This window comes from Coregonus clupeaformis, chromosome 23 (assembly GCF_020615455.1).
Source record: "Coregonus clupeaformis isolate EN_2021a chromosome 23, ASM2061545v1, whole genome shotgun sequence".
Classification (NCBI taxonomy): Eukaryota; Metazoa; Chordata; class Actinopteri; order Salmoniformes; family Salmonidae; genus Coregonus; species Coregonus clupeaformis.
The window spans coordinates 6899280-6924851 of record NC_059214.1 but is presented as its reverse complement, the minus strand read 5'-3'; the positions used below and the strand labels follow the sequence as shown (position 1 = coordinate 6924851).

The window sequence follows — 25572 nt, the reverse complement described above, 5'->3', positions numbered from 1 at the left end:
TTAGAAATCCAGGGCTTAAAAACAAAGGTGTCATTGTACGCTGATGATTCATGTTTTCTTTTAAATCCACAACTTGAATCCCTCCACAGCCTCATAGAGGATCTAGATACATTTTCTAACCTCTCTGGATTACAACCAAATTATGATAAATGTACTATATTACGTATTGGATCACTAAAGAAATACAATTTTTACATTACCATGTAGTTTACCAATAAAATGGTCTGATGGTGATGTGGATATACTCGGAATACATATCTCAAATGAAATAAATGATCTCACTCCAAAACATTTTAATAGAAAGTTAGCAAAAATAGATAAGTTCTTGCCACCATGGAAAGGTAAATACCTGTCAATTTGTGGAAAAATCACCCTGATTAACTCTTTAGTATTATCCCAGTTGACCTATTTGCTTATGGTCTTGCCTATGCCTAGCGAACAGTTTTTTACACTATATGAGAAAAAAATATTCCATTTTATTTGGAACAGCAAGCCAGTCAAAATTAAACGGGCCTATTTATATAATGAATATGAATTAGGAGGACAGAAATTATTAAATATTAAAGCATTAGACCTATCACTAAAAGCTTCAGTCATACAAAAATTATACTTAAATCCGAACTTGTTCTCTAGCAAACTACTAAGATTGTCTCACCCAATGCTCAAGAAGGGACTTTTTCCCTTTATTCAGATTACAACCCCTCACTTTCAGGTACCGTATTGGTCCGAATATAAGACGACCCTGATTATAAGACGACCCCCCGTTTTTCAACACAAACATTTAGAAAAACAGATTTGCAGACTAGATTTGCCGAACAAAGAACTTCATTTTATTTTAAAATAACAATATTAAAAACACAGTGAATTAAACACAAAGGCAAACTATGTACAGTATGATTCAAAATTAATATCAAGCAATAATAAAGCAACATTTTTAAATAACAGAGAAAATACAGGCCACACATTTAACTAAACTTAACAAAAAATTCGCCAAACTTCTCCTCCGATGTCTCTCTATCCCTCACACACGTCCTCTGCCCCGCTGTGTTCGCTCTCGCTGTCATCGCTCCCCAGCTGCTCCGCTTCCACCGGCTCCTCCCAAAGCACGTCGTCCTCGCTGCCGTCCAATGCATTTGAGATGCAACATTTTTTAAAGCCATCGATGATGCTCTGTGAGGGAATAGCATCCCATGCATGCAGGATCCATTCACACAGTAGACGGACTGACGGCTTCTGTATTTTCCCGGTCGGTGTGAGTGCGTGGTTGCTAGACAGGAGCCACTCTGTGTATTTTTTTCGCAGGTTATCCTTGAAAGGCTTGTTCACAACTACGTCCCAACACCTGTAGCTGGCTTGTCATTCCCCTGGTATGATCACAAGATCCCCGTTCATTGCTCGCACCTGACTTTTCACGGGCTCAGTCAGATGTCCGCGAACGCATCCAGAACGAGCATGTTCCTCCTCTTCCTCAGTCCCCCCCGTAGCGTGCGCCCCACACAACCTTTAGCCAGTCCACTACAAGCCCCGACTCCATCCAGCCCTTCTCCTGGGCGCACAATAATGCCAGCTGGCATTGGGTCCTTTGGCACAGTCTTACGCTTAAGAATGACATACGGGGGAGTTTGCTGCCACCAGCGAGACATGTCAACATGACAGTGACGCGGCTCTTCTCGGCCCGTTGATTTCACCAACACAGACTTTTCTCCCTTTCTATTGACAGTCACCGATGTTGGCATGTCGAAATAAACGGGTGTCTGATCAGCATTGCCGATCTGATCCAGCGGGTAGGAGTGCTTCTTCCTCAGGTTGATAACAAAGCGCTGAAACGAAAGCAGCTTCTCTCCGAAGTCTGACGGCAGGCGTTGGGCCAAACTCGTTCTCCGTCTAAGTGACAGTCCATTACGCCGCATCATCCTACGACACCAGCCGAGGCTGGCTTTAAATCCAGTGATGTTGAGCTCTCTGGCGATTTCCAGGGCCTTAACCTGGATGACAGCTCTGGTAATGGGCATTCCCTCACTTCTTTTTTTCCCTGACATATTCAAAAACCCTCCGGTCAACCTCAATGAAACGACCACTTTGAGGACCACGGAAGGATTTTCGCTGACTGTTAGCATCTTTTAGACGTTGTTTTTCTGCTCGCCATCTTCTTACATTACACTCAGTGACCCCCGAATGTCTTGGCAGCTTGGCAGTTGTTAGATGACTCTGCCTTATTGACAACCATTATTTTGAAATTGGCATCATAGCTCCTCCGCTGTTGTTTATTGACCTGGCCCACTTTTGAGCCACTTGTCTCTAAATGGTCAGCCTGTCTTTCCATCTTTAAACACCGGTAACGGGCTGGTTGTTAAGGACGCCTCTTCCCTCCGTCCGGAACGAATTTTTGGCGCCATCTGTGCCCGCGAATGTGTATTGACATTTAAAGGGAGCGCCGAAGAAGAGAAACTGCGCTCTGAATACTAGACCCCGAATATAAGACGACCCGACTTTTTTGGACCTATTTCGAGGGGAAAAAAGGCCGTCTTATATTCGGACCAATACGGTATTTGAAAAGGAAATCAACTCCCACATATCACTATTTCTAAAACAAACCATAGAAAGTTGTTGCAATTTCAATTTAATCCTCCAGAAATGACAGAACAAATATTGCAACAAATATTGTGGTTAAAGTGAAATATACTAATTGATATAAAAACGTTATTTTTTGAGAAAAAAAATGGTTTAATCTTCGTAAATTATATTATCGGTAGGAATGGTGGAGTTATGTCGCACATGCAGCTAACAAAAACATATGGAAATGTCTGCTCTACACAAAATTACAACCAAATAATTGCAGCATTAACGCAAAAATGGAAGAGGAATGTGGAAGGAGGAAAAAGTAAGGAACTTGTCTGTCGGCCTTGCATTAAAGAACATAATTGGTTAAAGAAAATTGTGATAAATAAAAAAGTTTACCAGTTTAATTTAAAGACCAAAAGATTGACAGCCGTCCCATATAGATTGCAAAATAGTTGGGAAGAGATTTTTGACGTACCGATTCCATGGCATATTGTTAATGAATTGATACGCAAAACGAAGCCGGATTCAAAACTTAGAATTGTTCCATTGAAATTAGTGGAGCTGACCCTGCAGATAGCACTACTGTGTGATCTGAAAAGTCATAGTCAATCGATCAATAATATAATAATACTTTTAGCAAAAATGTTTATTTTCAATTCACAACTGTAGAAACAATGAGAATAGAAAGGTTCAGAACTTTTGTAAAACATCACTGTACAGTTGAAAAATATATGGCAAATAGAAATCCAATATGGATGGTGTTAAGAGATAGATGGGAGGTGTTGAATGGAGCTGAAGGATGGGACTAATAACAACAACTAATAACAACAAGATAACTTGTGTAAGACATGCTGTGTCCATATATATATGCGAGAAAAAAACAAAAAAAACATGGGGAATTGGAAGTGATGCAGACAATTACATTGATGGAAGTTACAATCTATATGCAATAATAAAGCAGATCTACCCCCTTGAAAAAAATTATATATATATATATATATATATATATATATATATATATATATATATATCAGTATACAACAAGTTATTGCTTACCTATACCCTTTAATCATATAGTTGGAAGGCTTAGATTCACAGCTATCCATCAGACAAATGTTCTGAATATTCAGGTCAACAGAACTGTTGTTACATTAAATACAAAAAACTCATCAATCTACTCACAATACCCCATAATGACAAAGTGAAAACATTTTTAGAAATTTTTGCAAATTTATTGAAAATGAAGTACATAAATATCTCATTTACATATGTATTCACACCCCTGAGTAAATACTTTGTAGAATCACCTTTGGCAGTGATTACAGCTGTGAATATTTCTGGGTAAGTCTCTAAGACAGGGGTTCCCAAACTTTCTTGGCCCACGACCCCATTTTGATATCTGAAAATTCTCACGACCCCAACCATGTGAAAACATATTTTGGTAATTAACAGCCAATGTTTACTTTTTTAATTGGAGCTATGGCAGTCAATTGCAAAACATTCTAACAGTATTTCTGATTGTATTCTCAACTCACCATAATATGATTTTAATGTGGGGCTATGACAGTCAATTGAAAATGAGTCTGACATAATTTCTCTTATCTCACCACCACTAATGAGATGGGTGTGTTTGATGCATATCGCGTCTGAGCTTTTCAAAGTCAGGGGGCGTGGTCGACAGTGTGCACCTCATCTCTCCTGTCACATCCAACCTGGATCGATATTTGTTTTGAATGCAGACGAGAGCACTGAATCAGCAGAGTTTTAATGCTCGGAGGAAGACTGCACAGTATTCCCTTTGAGTAAGGAACAAAAACTCCTCCATAGTGACCCGTGAATGCCTTGTCTGCAGCATCCGGTCACATGACAACTCGATCAGCTGTTCGATTTCATTTACCAGCATGTCAACTGAGCCAGAATCACAGTCAAACGGATTTCAAACAGATTTTCCCTGCATGCTTGTGATCAGTTTCCAGTTTATACAGTGCATTCTGAAAATATTCAGACCCCTTGACTTTTTCCACATTTTGTTACGTTACAGCCTTATTCTAAAATGGATTACATTGTTTGTTTTTTCTCATCAATTTACACACAATACCCCATAATGACAAAGCAAAAACAGTTTATTTATTTTTTGCAAACAAATATGGAAATATCACATTTACATAAGTATTCAGACCCTTTACTCAGTACTTTGTTGAAGCACCATTGGCAGTGATTACAGCCTCAAGTCTTCTTGGGTATGACGCTACAGGCTTGGCAAACCTGTATTTGGGGAGATTCTCGCATTCTTCTCTGCAGATCCTCTCAAGCTCTGTCAGGTTGGATGGGGAGCGTCACTGCACAGCTATTTTCAGGTCTCTCCAGAGATGTTCGATTGGGTTCAAGTCCGGGCTCTGGCTAGGCCACTCAAGGACATTCAGAGATTTGCCCCGAAGCCACTCCTGCGTTTTCTTGGCTGTGTGCTTAGGGTCATTGTCCAATTGGAAGGTGAATACCTTTGCCCAAGTCTGAGGTCCTGAGCACTCTGGAACAGGTTTTCATCAACGATCTCTCTGTACTTTGCTCCGTTCATCTTTCCCTCGATCCTGACTGGTCTCCCAGTCCCTGCCGCTGAAAAACATCCCCACAGCATGATGATGCCACCACCATTTAGTAAGATTTAGGTGCAATCTTACTAGCAGCAATATCCTTGCTTGTGAAGCCCTTTTTGTGCAAAGCAATGATGACGGCACGTGTTTCCTTGCAGGTAACCATGGTTAACAGAGGAAGAACAATGATTTCAAACACCACCCTCCTTTTAAAGCTTCCAGTCTGTTATTCTAACTATCCAGCCTTGTCCTCGTCAACACTCTCACCTGTGTTAACGATTAACGAGAGAATCACTGACATTATGGCAGCTGGTCCTTTTGTGGCAGGGCTGAAATGCAGTGGAAATGTTTTGGGGGGATTAAGTAAATTTTCATGGCAAAGAGAGACTTTGCAATTAATTGCAATTCATCTGATCACTCTTCATGACATTCTGGAGTATATGCAAATTGCCATCATCAAAACTGAGGCAGCAGACTTTGTGAAAATTAGTATTTGTGTCATTCTCAAAACCTTTGACCACTACTGTAGATTTATGAGGTGAAAAATTATTTAATCCATTGTAGAATAAGGCTGTAACGTAACAAAATGTGGAAAAAGTAAAGGGGTCTGAATACTTTCCGAATGCACTGTATATATACTGAACAAAAATATAAACGCAACATGGAAAGCCTTGTTTCCTTTTTTCATTAGCTGAAATAAAAGATCCAAGAAATGTTCCATACACACAAAAAGCTTATTTCTCTCCAGTGTTATGCACAAATTTGTTTACATCCCTGTTAGTGAGCATTTCTCCTTTGCCAAGATAATCCATCCACCTGACAGGTGTGGTATATCAAGAAGATGGATAAACAGCATGATCATTATACAGGTGCACCTTGTGCTGGGGACAATAAAAGGTCACTCTAAAATGTGCAGTTTTGTCACACAACACAATGCCACATATGTCTCAAGTTTTGAGTGAGCATGTAATTGGCATGCTGACTGCAGGAATGTCCACCAGAGCTGTTGCCAGATAATTTAATGTTCATTTTTCTACCAACGTCGTTTTAGAGAATTTGGCAGTACGTCCAACTGGCCTCACAACCGCAGCCCAGGACCTCCACATTCGGCTTCTTCACCTGCGGGATCGTCTGAGTCCAGCCACCCGGACAGCTGATAAAACTGAGGAGTGTTTATGTCTGTAATAAAGCCCTTTTGTGGGGAAAAATTCATTCTGATTGGCTGGGCCTGGCTCCCCAGTGGGTGAGCCTATGCCCACCCATAGCTGTGCCCCTGCCCAGTCATGTGAAATCCATAGATTAGGTCCTAATGAATTTATTTAAATTGACTAATTTCCTTATATGAACTGTAACTCAGTAAAATAATTGAAATTGTTGCATGTTGCGTTTATATTTTTGTTCAGTGTGTATATATACACAGTACCAGTCAAACGTTTGGACACACCTACTCATTCCAGGGTTTTTCTTTATTTTTACTATTTTCTACATTGTAGAATAATAGTGAAGACATCAAAACTATGAAATAACACATATGGAATCATGTAGTAACCCAAAAAGTGTTAAACAAATCTAAATATATTTTAGATTCTTCAAAGTAGCCACCCTTTGCCTTGATGACAGCTTTGCACACTCAAAACCCGGAAACAGAATGCGCTGAGATGGCATCAGAAAGCGAGCCTCCAAGAGGCTCTGCGCCGCAGATTAGTAGGAGAACAGTGCCAGCCATCCCCTAGTCTCGCACACAAACTGATTTGAGCAAGGGCAGCCTGAGCATGCGCCGAGACATACAAGACAACAAATGTGAGGATCTTTTAATTCCTTGGGGCACGCTCTACCACTAAGGGACAGTTTAGTTGGCGCAGCGTAAGACAGTTTCGTGTTCCAATTGTTTGTGGCGTGAATCGTTCCTCTTCACACCGAGGTGAAGAGCGGAATAAGTGAAGGAATGAATCTGAGCCTCACGCTTATCACCTGTGTAAGGCGGGGCTTCCAGCGAGGCACGTATTTCATTGGCTTTCTCAGGCATGAATATAGATCCTTCAATCGAAGTCACGAGAGTGCGACTCCCAATAGTATCTTGTGCCGAAGTTGACTGACTAAAAGGGAACTTGTTGTATACTGATATTGTTTGTCATAGTGTAAAATCCCTATGGGAAAAATACATGGGATGTAGGGATGAAAAAAAGAGTGACATGACAGAGAAATCTGCCATTGCTGCAATGCTATCACACATTTCCCGACTCTAGGGACTAATGCCTCATTCATAACAACTGGGAACTGGGAACTCTTGACTTCCGACTTCAGTGCATTCAAGACAACTGGGAACTCAGGACTCGTTTTGAACGGTCATCCAACTCGGAATTCCAGGTCAGAAACTCTGGCATCTTTCTAGAGCTCTGACTTTCCGACCTGAAGATCACTGACGTCATGATTTGGCCTCGTTTTTTTCCCAGAGTTCCCAGTTGTCTTGAAAGCACCAATAGACTTTCAAGAAAATCACTATGAAACATCGTCACCCCAAGTGAACCTGACTGACCCCGCTGGCCCATGGACTGTTATTCTCTTTCTCCTCATCCCACCCTCTTCTCACTCCATTCTCACTTATCCTTCTCTTTCCATATATACTGAGTATACCAAACATTAGGAACATCTTCCTAATATTGAGTTGCACCCCCCCTTTTGCCTTCAGAATGGCCTCAATACAGATGTCGAAAGCATTCCACAGAGATGTTGACTCCAATGCTTCCCACACTTGTGAAGTTGGCTGGATGTCCTTTGGGTGGTGGACCATTCTTGATACCCACGGGAAACTGCAGTTCTTGACACAAACCGGTGTGCCTGGCACCTACTACCATACCCCGTGCAAAGGCACTTAAATGTTTTGTCTTGCCCATTCACCCTCTGAATGGCACACACACAATCCATGTCTCAATTGTCTCCAGGCTTACAAATCATTCTTTAACCTGTTTCCTCCCCTCCATCTACACTGATTTGAAGTGGATTTAACAAGTGATTCACCTGGTCAGTCTATGTCATGGAAAGGGTAGTGTTCTAAATGTTTTGTATACTCAGTATCTGCCTATTTGCCTGTATGGTAAACATGTGTGTCTATTTGCTCACAGGTATATTTTCCTGTGTATATTCCTGTAAGCCACTTTGGATAAAAGTGTCTGCTAAATGGCATATGTTATACTATACAATGCTATGAAAAAGTATTTGCCCCCTTTCTAATTTTCTCTACTTTTGCATATTTGTGATACTGAGTGTTATCAGATCTTCAACCAAAACCTAATATTAGATAAAGGGAACATAAGTGAACAAATAACACAACAATTACATATTTATTTCATAAACAAAGTTATGCAACACCCAATTCCCCTGTGTGAAAAAGTAATTGACCCCTTACACTCAATAACTGGTTGTGCCACCTTTAGCTGCAATGACTCCAACCAAATGCTTCCTGTAGTTGTTGATCAGTCTCTCACGTCGCTGTGGAGGAATTTTGGCCCACTCTTCCATGCAGAACCGCTTTAACTCAGTGACGTGTGGGTTTTCAAGCATGAACTGCTCGTTTCAAGTCCTGCCACAACATCTCAATTGGGATTAGGTCTGGACTTTGACTAGGCCATTCCAAAACTTCCAATTTGTTGACAGATGATTCAAAAGTATAACTTTTTGGACGACATGGTTCCAGTAATGCCTGGCGAAAACCAATCAAGACAATGATCCAAAACACACAATCAAGTCTACATGAAAATGGTTAAAAAGCAACAAATTGGAAGTTTTGGAATGGCCTAGTCAAAGTCCAGACCTAATCCCAATTGAGATGTTGTGGCAGGACTTGAAACGAGCAGTTCATGCTTGAAAACCCACACGTCATTGAGTTAAAGTAGTTCTGCATGGAAGAGTGGGCCATAATTCCTCCACAGCGACGTGAGAGACTGATCAACAACTACAGGAAGCATTTGGTTGGAGTCATTGCAGCTAAAGGTGGCACAACCAGTTATTGAGTGTAAGGGGACAATTACTTTTTCACACAGGGGAATTGGGTGTTGCATAACTTTGTTTTATGAAATAAATATGTAATTGTTGTGTTATTTGTTCACTTATGTTTCCTTTATCTAATATTTGGTTTTGGTTGAAGATCTGATAACATTCAGTATCACAAATATTCAAAAGTAGAGACAATTAGAAAGGGGGCAAATACTTTTTCATAGCACTGTATATTAAATACAGTGGGGAGAACAAGTATTTGATACACTGCCAATTTTGCAGGTTTTCCTACTTACAAAGCATGTAGAGGTCTGTAATTTTTATCATAGGTACACTTCAACTGTGAGAGACGGAATCTAAAACAAAAATCCAGAAAATCACATTGTATGATTTTTAAGTAATTAATTTGCATTTTATTGCATGACATAAGTATTTGATACATCAGAAAAGCAGAACTTAATATTTGGTACAGAAACCTTTGTTTGTAATTACAGAGATCATACGTTTCCTGTAGGTCTTGACCAGGTTTGCACACACTGCAGCAGGGATTTTGGCCCACTCCTCCATACAGAACTTCTCCAGATCCTTCAGGTTTCGGGGCTGTCGCTGGGCAATACGGACTTTCAGCTCCCTCCGAAGATTTTCTATTGGGTTCAGGTCTGGAGACTGGCTAGGCCACTCCAGGACCTTGAGATGCTTCTTACGGAGCCACTCCTTAGTTGCCCTGGCTGTGTGTTTCGGGTCGTTGTCATGCTGGAAGAACCAGCCAAGACCCATCTTCAATGCTCTTACTGAGGGAAGGAGGTTGTTGGCCAAGATCTCGCGATACATGGCCCCATCCATCCTTCCCTCAATACGGTGCAGTCGTCCTGTCCCCTTTGCAGAAAAGCATCCCCAAAGAATGATGTTTCCACCTCCATGCTTCACGGTTGGGATGGTGTTCTTGGGGTTGTACTCGTCCTTCTTCTTCCTCCAAACACGGCGAGTGGAGTTTAGACCAAAATGCTCTATTTTTGTCTCATCAGACCACATGACCTTCTCCCAATCCTCCTCTGGATCATCCAGATGGTCATTGGCAAACTTCAGACGGGCCTGGACAAGCGCTGGCTTGAGCAGGGCGACCTTGCGTGCGCTGCAGGATTTTAATCCATGACGGCGTAGTGTGTTACTAATGGTTTTCTTTGAGACTGTGGTCCCAGCTCTCTTCAGGTCATTGACCAGGTCCTGCCGTGTAGTTCTGGGCTGATCCCTCACCTTCCTCATGATCATTGATGCCCCACGAGGTGAGATCTTGCATGGAGCCCCAGACCGAGGGTGATTGACCATCATCTTGAACTTCTTCCATTTTCTAATAATTGCGCCAACAGTTGTTGCCTTCTCACCAAGCTGCTTGCCTATCCCTGCTAGCCCATCCCAGCCTTGTACAGGTCTACAGTTTTATCCCTGATGTCCTTACACAGCTCTCTGGTCTTGGCCATTGTGGAGAGGTTGGAGTCTGTTTGATTGAGTGCGTGGACAGGTGTCTTTTATACAGGTAACGTGTTCAAACAGGTGCAGTTAATACAGGTAATGAGTGGAGAACAGGAGGGATTCTTAAAGAAAAACTAACAGGTCTGTGAGAGCCGGAATTCTTACTGGTTGGTAGGTGATCAAATACTTATGTCATGCAATAAAATGCAAATTAATTACTTAAAAATCATACAATGTGATTTTCTGGATTTTTGTTTTAGATTCCGTCTCTCACAGTTGGAGTGTACCTATGATAAAACATTACAGACCTCTACATGCTTTGTAAGTAGGAAAACCTGCAAAATCGGCAGTGTATCAAATACTTGTTCTTCCCACTGTATATAGTTACCTTTGTCTCCTTTCGTCCAGGTGCCACACGGACCAAGGATGCCAGGGAGCTGATGTATGCCCGTCAGAAGGTGGTAGTGACAACCAAGGCCTTCGGTCTACAAGCCATAGACCTGGTCTACATAGACTACAATGACGGAGAGGGTCTACGACAGCAGGCAAGGGAGGGAGTTCTAATGGGCTTCACAGGTAAATTGAGCCTCCCTCTCAGGCAAAGGAGAAATGAGAAAAGGAGAGGTGGAGAGAAAGAAGATGGGGGAAACCCCTCTTTAAATCCACAGGATCCTTTCAGCAACTTTTTTCAGCTTCTGTTTACTGTTCTTGTTCATGTTCTAAAGCATCCATGTTCACAAATGTACATTTTTATTTCATTTCACATTTTCAAGTTCAATTCTTCCAACGCTATTGAGTCTTTCTCACCACAAACACAACAGTGCATTGGTTTTCATTTTTACCAAACTGCTGCCAGCAATTTCATGTTAGTCTAGTCAGTCATTAAATGTCGGTCTGCGATTATGACATTTCTGCTCTACCCACCATCAGAGGATGAATAAATAGCTGTCATTTGAGGTGTGTGTGTGTTTGTGTTGGTTCTTCTATCCTTGTGGGGACCTGAAATCCACCAAAGTCCCCACAAGGATAGTGAATCAAGGACAATTCTCCCTCATGGGGACATTTTCCCCTTAACCAAGAGGACAAAGGCTATTTTAAGCTTAGCGGTTAGGTTTAGGGTTAGGGTTACAATTAGGGTTAGGGTAAGGGTTAGGGGTTAGGGAAAATAGCATTTTGAATGGAAATACATTTTAGATCCACACGAGGATAGAAGAACATAACGTGTATGTTTGTGTGCTTGTGTAGAGTGGCAGGGATGTTAGCTCCTAGCATAGTGAAGCTCAGTGTGTCTGTAGCCAGGCAACTGTGTGAGTGAGTGTGTGAGACATGGTGGAATCCTAAATCATCCACCACCACCTCTTAAATGTATTAGTTTTTTATTGTTTTGATATGAACATTAACATTTTGCCAGTTCATTATTGAAAGAATCTTGTGAGGAATTAGAATAATTTATTATATATAGTTGCAATATTATGATCCATTACAATCTTGCACAAAGTCGTTTTTTATATTATTGTTCTGGTCTGTTTGAGTGTTCAATGTTATGAACAATAACCGTTGATGGAACAGTGCAACACTCAGTTCTAGTGGATTACTAGCATGATTTCACACTGGCATTTGTTTTAATTTGCTAAATCCGTAGTCCATGAGTGGACTCCCCATGTTGCCCTGGGACACGCATGCGCGCGCGTGCACGCACAGAGACAGACAGATGGACAGACTCCCCATGTTGCTGCTCGGTAAAGCCTCTGTGCTAGGTGGGGCTGATTGTAATGACTTTTCTCAAACACACACCAACACACATATACACACACACATTCAGACTATCGATGGCTGTTTTAACGTTGTGTAGACTCTCTCTCTGGCCCACATGCCAGCTGATTTCCCCTGACCTCGTTTGCCACCGCTACTCTGACACGGCTGAGAGCACCGCAAGAGACACGTGCTGTTCAGAAAAGCTTTCAAGGACCTCTGCTAATTCTGTTCTTCTGTCAACCGGATCTGACAACACCTCTATATAGCTTTGTTTGTGTTCTATGTCCTGTGTTTTGGATTGTTTTTATTAGGTGTGCTTGCTGAAGGCAAAGCACAACTCTAGCTTTCTTACATAATAATAATAATAATAATATGAGTATTATTATTAATATGAGTATTATTATTAGGTGGGACTTGGTCCTAACTATTAATTAAATCGTCGTCATACTTCAGACTTGTTATTATTCTTTAGCACCCTACTCCTCTTACACCGTTTAAGCTAGAAACACTGTTCAAACTTTAAAACGTGCGGATTGTCTGCATTGAGTTCATTGTATACAACATTTCGATATCTTTTAAACGTTTTAAGTTATACATGTTCTGTCCTTTTTGTCCTCCATCCACTTACATGTGTTTTCCTCAACATTCTAAATATCCCCATTGTGACATCACTTCCAACATTCCATTCACTGTAAATGCAACAATACAACTTCAAAGCAATTTTTATTTGTCACATACACGTGTTTAGCAGATGTTAGTGCGGGTGTAGCGAAATACTTGTGCTTCTAGCTCCAACAGTGCAGTAATATATAACGATTTCACAACATATACCCAATACACCAATTTGTAAGTCGCTCTAGATAAGAGCGTCTGCTAAATGATGTAAATGCACACAAATCTAAGTAAGGAATGGAATTAAGAATATATACATATATGGACAAGCAATGACAGAGTGGCATGGACTAAGATACAATAGAATATTATAGAATACAGTATATACATATGAGATGAGTAATGCAAGATATCTAAATATTATTCAAGTGACTAGTGTTCCATTTCTTAAAGTGGCCAGTGATTTCAATTGGCAGCAAAAGCCTCTAATGTGCTAGTGATTGCTATTTAACAGTGATGGCCTTGAGATAGAAGCTGTTTTTAATTATATCGGTCCCAGCTATGATGCACCTGTACTGACCTCGCCTTCTGGATGATAGCGGGGTGAACAGGCAGTGGCTCGGGTGGTTGATGTCCTTGATGATATTTTTGGCCTTCCTGTGACATCGGGTGCTGTAGGTGTCCTGGAGGGTGGGTAGTTTGCCCGCGGTAATGCGTTCAGCAGACCGCACCATCCTCTGGAGATCCCTGCGGTTGCGGGCGGTGCAGTTGCCGTACCTGTAAAAGTTTGTGAGGGTTTTAGGTGCCAAGCCAAATTTATTCAGCATCCTGAGGTTGAAGAGGCTCTGTTGCACCTTCTTCACAACACTGTCTGCATGTGTATAACATTTCAGTTTGTCAGTGATGTGTACACCAAGGAACTTGAAGCTTTCCACCTTCTCGACTGCAATCCCGTCGATGTGGATAGGGGGGTGCACCCTCTGCTGTTTCCTGAAGTCCATGATCATCTCCTTTGTTTTGTTGACGTTGAGTGAGAGGTAATCTTCCTGGCACCACACTCCCAGAGCCCTCACCACCTCCCTGTAGGCCGTCTCGTCATTGTTGGTAATCAAGCCTACTACTGTTGTGTCGTCTGCAAACTTGATGATTGAGTTGGAGGCGTGCTTGGCCACGCAGTCATGGGTGAACAGGGAGTACAGGAGGGGGTTGAGCACGCACCGTTGTGGGGCCCCAATGTTGAGTATCAGCGAAGTGGAGATGTTGTTTCCTATCTTCACCACCTGGGGGCGGCCCATCAGGAAGTCCAGGACCCAGTTGCATAGGGCGGGTTTCAGACCCAGGGCCTCGAGGTTAACGATGAGCTTGGAGGGTACTATGGTGTTGAATGCTGAGCTACAGTCAATGAACAGCATTCTTACATAGGTATTCCTCTTGTCCAGATGGGATAGGGCAGTGTGCAGTGTGATGGTGATTGCATCGTCTGTGGATCTATTGGGGCGGTAAGCAAATTGAAGTGGGTCTAGGGTGACAGGTAAGGTAGAGGTGATATGATCCTTGACTAGTCTCTCAAAGCACTTCACGATGACAGAGGTGAGTGCTACGGGGCGATAGTCATTTAGTTCATTTACCTTTGCTTTCTTGGGTACAGAAACAGAGAGAGATTGAATATGTCCGTAAGAGATTGAATATGTCCGTAAACACACCAGCCAGCTGGTCTGCGCATGCTCTGAGGACGCGGCTAGGGATGCCGTCTGGGCCGGCAGCCTTGCGGGGGTTAACATGCTTAAACGTCTTACTCACGTCGGCCACGGAGAAGGAGAGGCCACAGTCCTTGGTAGTGGGACTCGTCGGTGGCACTGTGTTATCCTCAAAACGGGAGAAGAAGGTGTTAAGCTTGTCTGGAAGCGAGACGTCGGTGTCAGCGACGTGACTGGTTTTCCTTTTGTAGTCTGTGATTGTCTGTAGACCCTGCCACATACGTCTCGTGTCTGAGCCGTTGAATTGCGACTCCACTTTGTCTTTATACTGATGTTTTGCCAGTTTAATTGCCTTGCGAAGTGATAGCTACACTGTTTGTATTCAGCCATATTCCCAGTCACCTTGCCATGGTTAAATGAGGTGGTTCGCGCTTTCAGTTTTGCGCGAATGCTGCCATCTATCCACTGTTTCTGGTTAGGGTAGGTTTTAATAGTCACAGTGGGCACAACATCACCTATACACTTCCTGATATACTCAGTCACCGTTTCAGTGTATTCGTCTAAATTATTTTCGCAAGCTACCTGGAACATTCTTGAAGCATGGATTCCGATTGGTCAGACCAGCGTTGAATAGTCCTTAGCATGGGTACTTCCTGTTTGAGTTTTTGCCTATAGGAAGGGAGGAGCAAAATTGAGTCGTGGTCAGATTTGCTGAAAGGAGGGTGGGGGGGAGAGGGCCTTACAACCATCCCGGAAGTTCGAATAGCAATGGTAGAGAATTTTGGCAGCCTGAGTACAACAGCCGATATGTTGATAGAACTTCGGCAGCCTAGTCCTCAAATTTGCTTTGTTAAAATCCCCGGCTACAATAAATGCAGCCTCAGGATATGTGGTTTCCAGTTTGCATAAAGTCCAGTGAAGTTCTTTGAGGGCTGTCGTGGTATCGGCTTGAGGGGGGATATACACGGCAGTGACTATAACCGAAGAAAATTATCTTTGGAGATAATACGGTCGGCATTTGATTGTGAGGTATTCTAGGTCGGGTGAACAAAAGGACTTGAGTTCCTGTATGTTACTACAATTACACAATGAGTCGTTAATCATGAAACACACACCTCCGCCCTCTGCTTCCCGGAGAGATATTTCTTTCTTTCTGCACAATGAACTGAGAACCCATCTGGCTGGACCAATTTCGACAGAATATCCCCAGAGAGCCATGTTTCCGTGAAACAAAGTATGTTACAGGCCCTGATGTCTCTCTGGAAAGAAATCCTTGCCTTGAGCTCGTCGACCTTGTTATCCAAAGACTGAACATTAGCGAGTAGTATACTTGGAAGCGGTGGGTGGTGTGCGCGCCTACTAAGTTGAACCACCAGGCCGCTCTGAGTGCCTCTCCTCCGCCAGCAATGTTTTGTGTCAGCCGTTGGAATCAGTTAAATTGCCCTGGTGAGAGCAAACAAAGGATCTGCTTTGGGAAAGTCGTATTCCTGGTCGTAATACTGGTGAGTTACCGCCGATCTGATATCCAATAGTTTTTCCCGGCTGTATGTAATGATACAAAACACTTTCTGAGCTAATAATGTAAAAACGTAATACTGCAAAGTTTCCTAAGAGCTCATCGCGAGGCCACCAAATTCGTCGGTGCCATCTTATGTCACAAATCATTGACAGCTTTTCTAACCTAGACAAAAAGTTAGAGGGTATCTCTTCATCTACAGTACCAGTCAAAAGTTTGGACACACCTACTCATTCAAGGGTTTTTCTTTATTTTTACTATTTTCTACATTGTAGAATAATAGTGAAGAGATCAAAACTATGAAATAACACATATGGAATCATGTAGTAACCAAAAAAGTGTTAAACAAATCTAAATATATTTTATATTTGAGATTCTTCAAATCGCCACCCTTCGCCTTGATGACAGCTTTGCAAACTCTTTGCGTTCTCTCAACCAGCTTCACCTGGAATTATTTTCCAACAGTCTTGAAGGAGTTCCCACATATGTTGAGCACTTGTTGGATGCTTTTCCTTCACTCTGTGGTCCGACTCATCCCAAACCATCCCATTTGGGTTGAGGTCGGGTGATTGTGGAGTCCAGGTCATCTGATGCAGCACTCCATCACTCTCCTTCTTGGTAAAATAGCCCTTACACAGCCTGCAGGTGTGTTGGGTCATTGTCCTGTTGAAAAAAAATTATAATCCCACTAAGCCCAAACCAGATGGGATGGCGTATCGCTGCAGAATGCTGTGGTAGCCATGCTGGTTAAGTGTGCCTTGAATTCTAAATAAATCACAGACAGTGTCAACAGCAAAGCACCCCCACACCATAACACCTCCTCCTCCTTGCTTTACGGTGGGAAATACACATGCAGAGATCATCCGTTCACCCACACCGCGTCTCACAAAGACATAGCGGTTGGAACCAAAAATCTCCAATTTGGACTCCAGACCAAAGTACAGATTTCCACCGGTCTACAGTCCATTGCTTGTGTTTCTTGGCCCAATCAGGTCTCTTCTTCTTATTGGTGTCCTTTAGTAGTGGTTTCTTTGCAGCAATTCGACCATGAAGGCCTGATTCATACAGTCCCCTCTGAACAGTCGATGTTGAGATGTGTCTGTGACTTGAACTCTGTGAAGCATTTATTTGGGCTGCAATTTCTGAGGCTGGTAACTCTAATGAACATATCCTCTGCAGCAGAGGTAACTCTGGGTCTTCCATTCCTGTGGCGGTTCTCATGAAAGCCAGTTTTATCATAGCGCTTGATGGTTTTTGCGACTGCACTTGAATAAACTTTCAAAGTTCTTGAAACTTTCCGTATTGACTGACCTTCATGTCTTAAAGTAATGATGGACTGTCGTTTCTCTTTGCTTATTTGAGCTGTTCTTGCCATAATATGGACTCAGTCCTATTTGGTAAAATACCATCTTCTGTATACCCCCTCTACCTTGTCACAACACAACTGATTGGCTGAAACGCATTAAGAAGTAAAGAAATTCCACAAATTAACTTTTAAGAAGGCACACCTGTTAATTGAAATGCATTCCAGGTGACTACCTCATGAAGCTGGTTGAGAGAATGCGTCAAGGCAAAGGGTGGCTATTTGAAGAATCTCAAATATAAAAAATATATTTTGATTTGTTTAACACTTTTTTTTGGTTACTACATGATTCCATATGTGTTATTTCATAGTTTTGATGTCTTCCCTATTATTCTACAATGTAAAAAATTGTCAAAATAAAGAAAAACCCTTGAATTAGTAGGTGTGTCCAAACTTTTGACTGGTAGTGTACTTCTCTTCTATTCAAACCTGGCAACGTAACCAAAATATATTATACAGTTCTAACGATACAGCTGTTTTAGGAACTGCATTAACACATTTTCTACCAACTTTTTCCAAACGACTCCCGTTTTTACCACTCCCCCAACAGTCAGACAAAAACGTGGAGCGTATGAAATCTTCCTCTACTTCTCTGCTTTTCAAATCTGAGAATGGATTAGGAATAGCTTCTACAAATCAATAGAAATAGCTGTTTTAGTAACCAATCATCTGCTCGCTTTCTAGATGCAGTAAGTCATGTTAGAAGCTAGCAGATGTATTATTTACCAACAACAGCTGCAAATTCCATTAAAACTACATCACGTTTTGAAGTTAACTTTCCTTGCTTTGTCTAACAACACTATCATGAATCTAGCAAATACTTTTTGTGGGTCAGAGTGCCATATTTATTTAGTATTAAAGCACAAATGAATGGAATGTTAGCATGTTTTTTACACTGGCTTTAGCCATGGTTTCACTACATCCTCCGAAGCTGCCTCCTCTCCTTTTTTTATTTTATTTTATTTCACCTTTATTTAACCAGGTAAGCCAGTTGAGAACAAGTTCTCATTTACAACTGCGACCTGGCCAAGATAAAGCAAAGCAGTGCGATAAAAACAACAACACAGAGTTACATATGGGGTAAAACAAAACAAAGTCAAAAATACAACAGAAATAAATATATATACAGTGTGTGCAAATGTAGCAAGTTATGGAGGTAAGGCAATAAATAGGCTATAGTGCAAAATAATTACAATTAGTATTAACACTGGAATGATAGATGTGCAATTGATGATGTGCAAATAGAGATACTGGGGTACAAATGAGCAAAATAAATAACAATATAGGGATGAGGTAGTTGGGCGGGCTAATTTCAGATGGGCTGTGTACAGGTGCAGTGATCGGTAAGGTGCTCTGACAACTGATGCTTAAAGTTAGTGAGGGAGATAAGTGTCTCCAGCTTCAGAGATTTTTGCAATTTGTTCCAGTCATTGGCAGCAGAGAACTGGAAGGAATGGCGGCCAAAGGAGGTGTTGGCTTTGGGGATGACCAATGAGATATACCTGCTGGAGCGCATACTACGGGTGGGTGTTGCTATGGTGACCAATGAGCTAAGATAAGGCGGGGATTTGCCTAGCAGTGATTTATAGATGGCCTGGAGCCAGTGGGTTTGGCGACGAATATGTAGTGAGGACCAGCCAACAAGAGCGTACAGGTCACAGTGGTGGGTAGTATATGGGGGCTTTGGAGACAAAACGGATGGCACTGTGATAGACTACATCCAATTTGCTGAGTAGAGTGTTGGAGGCTATTTTGTAAATGACATCGTCGAAGTCAAGGATCGGTAGGATAGTCAGTTTTACGAGGGCATGTTTGGCAGCATGAGTGAAGGAGGCTTTGTTGCGAAATAGGAAACCGATTCTAGATTTAACTTTGGATTGGAGATTCTTAATGTGAGTCTGGAAGGAGAGTTTACAGTCTAACCAGACACCTAGGTATTTGTAGTTGTCCACATACTCTAGGTCAGACCCGACGTAGAGTAGTGATTCTAGTCGGGTGGGCGGGTGCAAGCAGCGTTCGGTTGAAGAGCATGCATTTAGTTTTACTAGTGTTTAAGAGCAGTTGGAGGCTACTGAAGGAGTGTTGTATGGCATTGAAGCTCGTTTGGAGGTTTGTTAACACAGTGTCCAATGAAGGGCCAGATGTATACAAAATGGTGTCATCTGCGTAGAGGTGGATCTGAGAGTCACCAGCAGCAAGAGCGACGTCATTGATATACACAGAGAAAAGAGTCGGCCCAAGAATTGAACCCTGTGGCACCCCCATAGAGACTGCCATAGGTCCAGACAACAGGCCCTCCGATTTGACACATTGAACTCTATCTGAGAAGTAGTTGGTGAACCAGGCGAGGCAGTCATTTGAGAAACCAAGGCTATTTAGTCTGCCAATAAGAATGTGGTGGTTGACAGAGTCGAAAGCCTTGGCCAGGTCAATGAAAATGGCTGCACAGTACTGTCTATTATCGATCGCGGTTATAATATCGCTTTAGGACCTTGAGCGTGGCTGAAGTGCACCCATGACCAGCTCGGGAAACCGGATTGCATAGCGGAGAAGGTACAGTGGGATTCGAAATGGTGGTGATCTGTTTGTTAACTTGGCTTTCAAAAACGTTTGAAAGGCAGGGCAGGATGGATATGGGTCTGTAACAGTTTGGATCTAGAGTGTCACCCCCTTTGAAGAGGGGGATGACCGCGGCAGCTTTCAATCTCTGGGGATCTCAGACGTTACTAAAGAGAGGTTGAACATGCTAGTAATAGGGGTTGCGACAATTTCGGTGGCTAGTTTTAGAAAGAAAGGGTCCAGATTGTCTAGCCCAGATGATTTGTAGGGGTCCAGATTTTGCAGCTCTTTCAGAACATCAGCTGTCTGGATTTGTGTTAAGGAGAAGCGGGGGGGCATGGGCAAGTTGCAGCGGAGGGTGCAGAGCTGGTGGCCGGGGTAGTGGTAGCCAGGTGGAAAGCATGGCCAGCCGTAGCAAAATGCTTGTTGAAATTTTCGATTATTGTAGATTTATCGGTAGTGATAGTGTTTCCTAGCCTCAGTGCAGTGGGCAGCTGGGAGGAAGTGCTCTTATTTTCCATGGACTTTACAGTGTCCCAAAACTTTTTGGAGTTAGTGCTACAGGATGCAAATTTCTGTTTGAAAAAGTTAGCCTTTGCTTTCCTAACTGCTTGTGTATATTGGTTCCTAACTTCCCTGAAAAAGTTGCATATCGCGGGGGCTATTTGATGCTAATGCAGTACGCCACAGGATGTTTTTGTGCTGGTCAAGGGCAGTCAAGTCTGAGGAGAACCAGGGGCTATATCTGTTCTTAGTTCTGTATTTTTTGAATGGGGCATGTTTATTTAAGATTGAGAGGGAAATTACTTTTAAAGAACAACCAGGCATCCTCTACTGACGGAATGAGATCTATATCCATCCAGGATACCTGGGCCAGGTCAATTAGGAAGGCCTGCTCGCTGAAGTGTTTTTGGGAGCGTTTGACAGTGATGAGGGGTGGTCGTTGACCGCGGACCCGTTACGGACGCAGGCAATAAGGCGGTGATCGCTGAGATCCTGGTTGAAGACAGCGGAGGTGTATTTAGAGGGTATGTTAGTCAGGATGATATCTATGAGGGTACCCATGTTACTGGATTTAGGGTTGTACCTGGTAGGTTCGTTGATCATTTGTGTGAGATTGAGGGCATCTAGTTTAGATTGTAGGATGGCCGGGGTGTTAAGCATATCCCAATTTAGGTCACCAAGCAGTACGAACTCTGAGGATAGATGGGGGGCAATCAATTCACATATGGTGTCCAGGGCACAGCTGGGGGCTGAGGGGGGTCTGTAGCAAGCGGCAACAGTGAGAGATTTATTTCAGGAAAGGTGGATTTTTAGAAGTAGAAGCTCAAACTGTTTGGGCACAGACCTGGGTAGTATGATAGAGCTCTGCAGGCTATCTCTACAGTAGATTGCAACTCCACCCCCTTTGGTAGTTCTATCTAGACGGAAAATGTTATAGTTGGGGATGGAAATTTCAGAATTTTTGGTGGCCTTCCTAAGCCAGGATTCAGACACTGCTAGAACATCAGGGTTGGCGGAGTGTGCTAACGCAGTGAATAACTCAAACTTAGGAAGGAGGCTTCTGATATTTATGTGCAGAAAACCAAGGCTTTTACGGTTACAGAAGTCAACAAATGATAGCTCCTGGGGAGTAGGAGTGATACTGGGGGCTGCAGGGCCTGGGTTAGCCTCTACATCACCAGAGGAACAGAGGAGGACTAGAATAAGGATACGACTAAAGGTTTTAAGAACTGGTCTTCTAGTGCGTTGGGTACATAGAATAAAGGGGGCAGTTCTCCGGGCGTTGTAGAAAAGATTCATGGCATTATGTACAGAAAAGGATATGGAAGGATATGAGTACAGTTGAGGTAAACCTAAGCGTTGGGTAACAATGAAAGAGATAGCATCACTGGAGGCACCGATTGAGCCGGTCTCGCGTGTAAGGGGGTGGAACAAAGGAACTATTTGAGGCAGTTTGAGAGGGACTAGGGGTTCTACAGTGAAATTGTATAATAAGAACTAACCCAAACAGCAATAGGCAAGGCATATTGACAAGGGAGAGAGGCATAAAGCAATCACAGGTGTTATTGAAGAGAGCTAAGACAACAACTGGTAATAGCGATAAAGTTTGGGCTGAGGCTAAACAGAATAAACAGGACAGGGGTACCGTGTAAAGGAACAGTCCAGCAGGCATCAGCTGTGCAGCTGAGTGATCATAAGGTCCAGTGAACAGCAATATGTGAGTCCGAGAGCAGTTCAAATTGGTGCTTCAGCACAGCTAGCAGGGAGCACAGTTGTAGTTTGCGTGTGCTAGCGGGCCGGGCTAGCAGATGGATCTTCGTGGTCGCTGCAACGGGAAGCCTGTTGAAACCACATCAGACGATTACGTCGGCAAACCAGTCGTGTTGGATCGGCGGGGCTCAGTGTCAACACTAGGAGGTCCCGTCCGGTTGACAGAGAGGTAGATAGCCGGGAGATGGGCCTGAGGCTAGCTCAAGGCTAACTGGTGCTTGCTATAGGGCAATGGTAATTAGCTAACAACAGGTTGCAGCTAGCTAGCTGGTTGCGATGATCCGGCGCTAGGGTCCAGTGATTCCGGCAGAAAGTCCGATAAGCTCTGGGTCGATAGCACGCTGTGCAGACTGGCCGACGAATTGTCCAGGCTAGAGCTAGAGCTGGCTGGTGGATAGTGTAGGCCACGGACAATGGTGAAGACGCTAACGGTGACTAATAGCAAGTAGCCATTCAGTTGCAGCTACTAGTTTCAGCTTAAGGTTCTTGATGAAAGTTATAAAGAAATAATATAATCCTTTCCACGTTGGGTGAGGCGGGTTGCAGGAAAGTATATTTAGTTAAAGAATGAAAAGTAAAAATTGAGAAATATATACAAAATAGACAAAAAAAACAAGAAACGGGATATTTACACTAGGACAATGAATAAAACCACGACCGCACTGCTACGCCATCTTGGAATCCTTGTTCGGGCAGGCTTCGGCGTTCGTCGTCACCGGCCTTCTAGCCACTGCCGCTCCTCATCTCATCATTCCATTGGTTTTGTCTTGTTTATTACACACACCTGGTTCATATCCCCTCATCAGTACCTGTATAAGTGTTCCTTCTGCCCCCTTGTCTTTGTTTGTGATTGTTTATTGTGGAGGATAGTTAAGCTCGGTGGAGCTCCGTGTAGTTTGTATCGCCGGGATATTTCCCTGTGTGCCTTGTATTTTCCAGTGCGCACTGTAGTGTTTTTTGACGCATTACTGGGTAACTCTGTATTTGCGGAATAAAGCCTGTTTATTCTGTGATTTACCCTCCTGCGCCTGACTCCATCGACATCCCCTCATCACACATGGAGGGAGGAGACCATCCAAGGCAACTGTAGCCTAGCAACAACTGTATTGGACAACAACTGCCACCATTCACTCCTTTCATATTTCACCCAATCACTTCTCATTGCACTTCTTTCAGTTTTCACAACTGTAGTTTAGACGCTGACCACAACAACAACCACACAACTACTGAACCACACAACTACTGACCACAACCACACAACTACTGACCACAACCACACAACTACTGACCACAACCACACAACTATTGACCACACAACTACTGAACCACATAACTACTGACCACAACTACTGACCAAACCTACTAACTAGAAAAACACAACTACAGGTCATAACTACTAACCACAACTAATGAATACAACTCCTGACCACAACAATCCAATTACTGACCACAACTACTGACTACTGACTACAATTATTGACCACAACCACACAACTACTGACCACATCTGCTAAACACAACTGCTGACCACAACCACACAATTACTGACCACAACTACTGACCACTTCCACACAACTACTGGCCACAACTACTGACCACTATTGACTACAACTATTGACCACAACCACACACCTACTGACCACAACTACTAAACCACACAACTACTGACCACAACCACACAACTACTGACCAAAAGTACTGACCAAAAACTGACCACAACTGCTGACCACAACCACACAAGTACTGACTACAACTACTGAACCACACAACTAATGACCACAACCAAATAACTACTGGCCACTACAGACCACAATACTGACCACAGCTGCTGACCACAACCACACAACTACTGAACAACACAAATATGTACAAAATTACTGACCACTACTGACCACAACTACTGACAATTTTCCCCAACCTTTTCTAAACAACTGTTGTTTTGACCACTCTCCCAAGAAGTCAGACAAAAACTTAGTGTGTGAAATTGTCCTCTTCTCTGCTTTTCAAATCTGAGAACGGATTAGGAATAGCTTCTACCAATCAATAGATGGAGCTGTTTTAGTAAAAAATGTCCTTGTTTTGTCTAACAACACTATCATGAATCTAGCAAATAAGTTTTGTTGGTCTAAGTGCAGTATTTATAGAGTATTGTTTTCATCATGTCTGATGCATGTCTAGGTCAGTGAGATGTGTTTCACACATAATTGCCCAGGACGAAGGCTGTATGTGATACTGATCGCACTATACGTTTTCGTGCATGTAGATATGGCTTTCCTTGTTTGATAGATATTGGACATCTTTCAGCGATATAAATATACAAGCTGACAAATTTTTTCCAGTCTCTGAAAGACAACAACTCGTGTGGGGCAGTGCTTTGTGCTCTGGCCATGTCCCTCCCCCAAGGCAGGCTTTTATGAAAGGGAGGCAGACAATTACTGACAACAACCACACAACTACTGACCGCAACCACACAATTGCTGACCACACAACTACTGACCACAACAACTGACCACAACTACTGACCACTATAGACCACAATACTTACAACAGCTACTGTCGTAGTGCAAGTGGGATCAACTGATATCCAAAAAGGTAAATCGGAGCTAACGAAACAGGATTTTATTGAGCTGATCAACACCCAGAAAGGCTCTGAAAAGCAGACGATTGTGAATTCCATAAACTTGAATACCCCTCAGTTTTCAAATGACGTAGAGGACTTGGGTTGTTGCACGATATCAACCAAAGCCCATGTACAGTGCATTCGGTAAGTATTCTGACCCCTTGACTTTCTCCACCATCGGGTTCTTAGTCACCTCCCTGACCAAGGCCCTTGTCTCCCGATTGCTCAGTTTGGCCGGGAGGCCAGCTCTAGGAAGAGTCTTGGTGGTTCCAAACTTCTTCCATTTAAGAATGATGGGGACCTGCAATGTTGCAGAAATTTTTTGGTACCCTTCCTCAGATCTGTGCCTCGACACAATCCTGTCTTGGGGCTCTACGGACAATTCCTTCGACCTCATGACTTGGTTTTTGCTCTGACATGCACTGTCAACTGTGGAACATTATATAAACAGGTGTGTGTCTTTCCAAATCATGTCCAATCAATTGAATTGACCACAGGTGGACTCCAATCAAGTTGTAGAAACATCTCAAGGATGATCAATGGAAACAGGATGCTTATGT

General features: G+C 42.8%; 1 protein-coding gene across 1 annotated transcript in view; it reads left to right on the top strand.

Annotated features, from left to right (window-relative positions):
• Positions 1-25572, top strand: part of clybl (citrate lyase beta like) — a 183608-nt gene that overhangs the window by 134614 nt on the left and 23422 nt on the right. The window contains exon 6 of the mRNA XM_041844012.2: positions 11025-11192. Coding sequence (XP_041699946.2) covers positions 11025-11192 — 168 coding nt within the window. The remainder of the gene's footprint in view (positions 1-11024; positions 11193-25572) is intronic.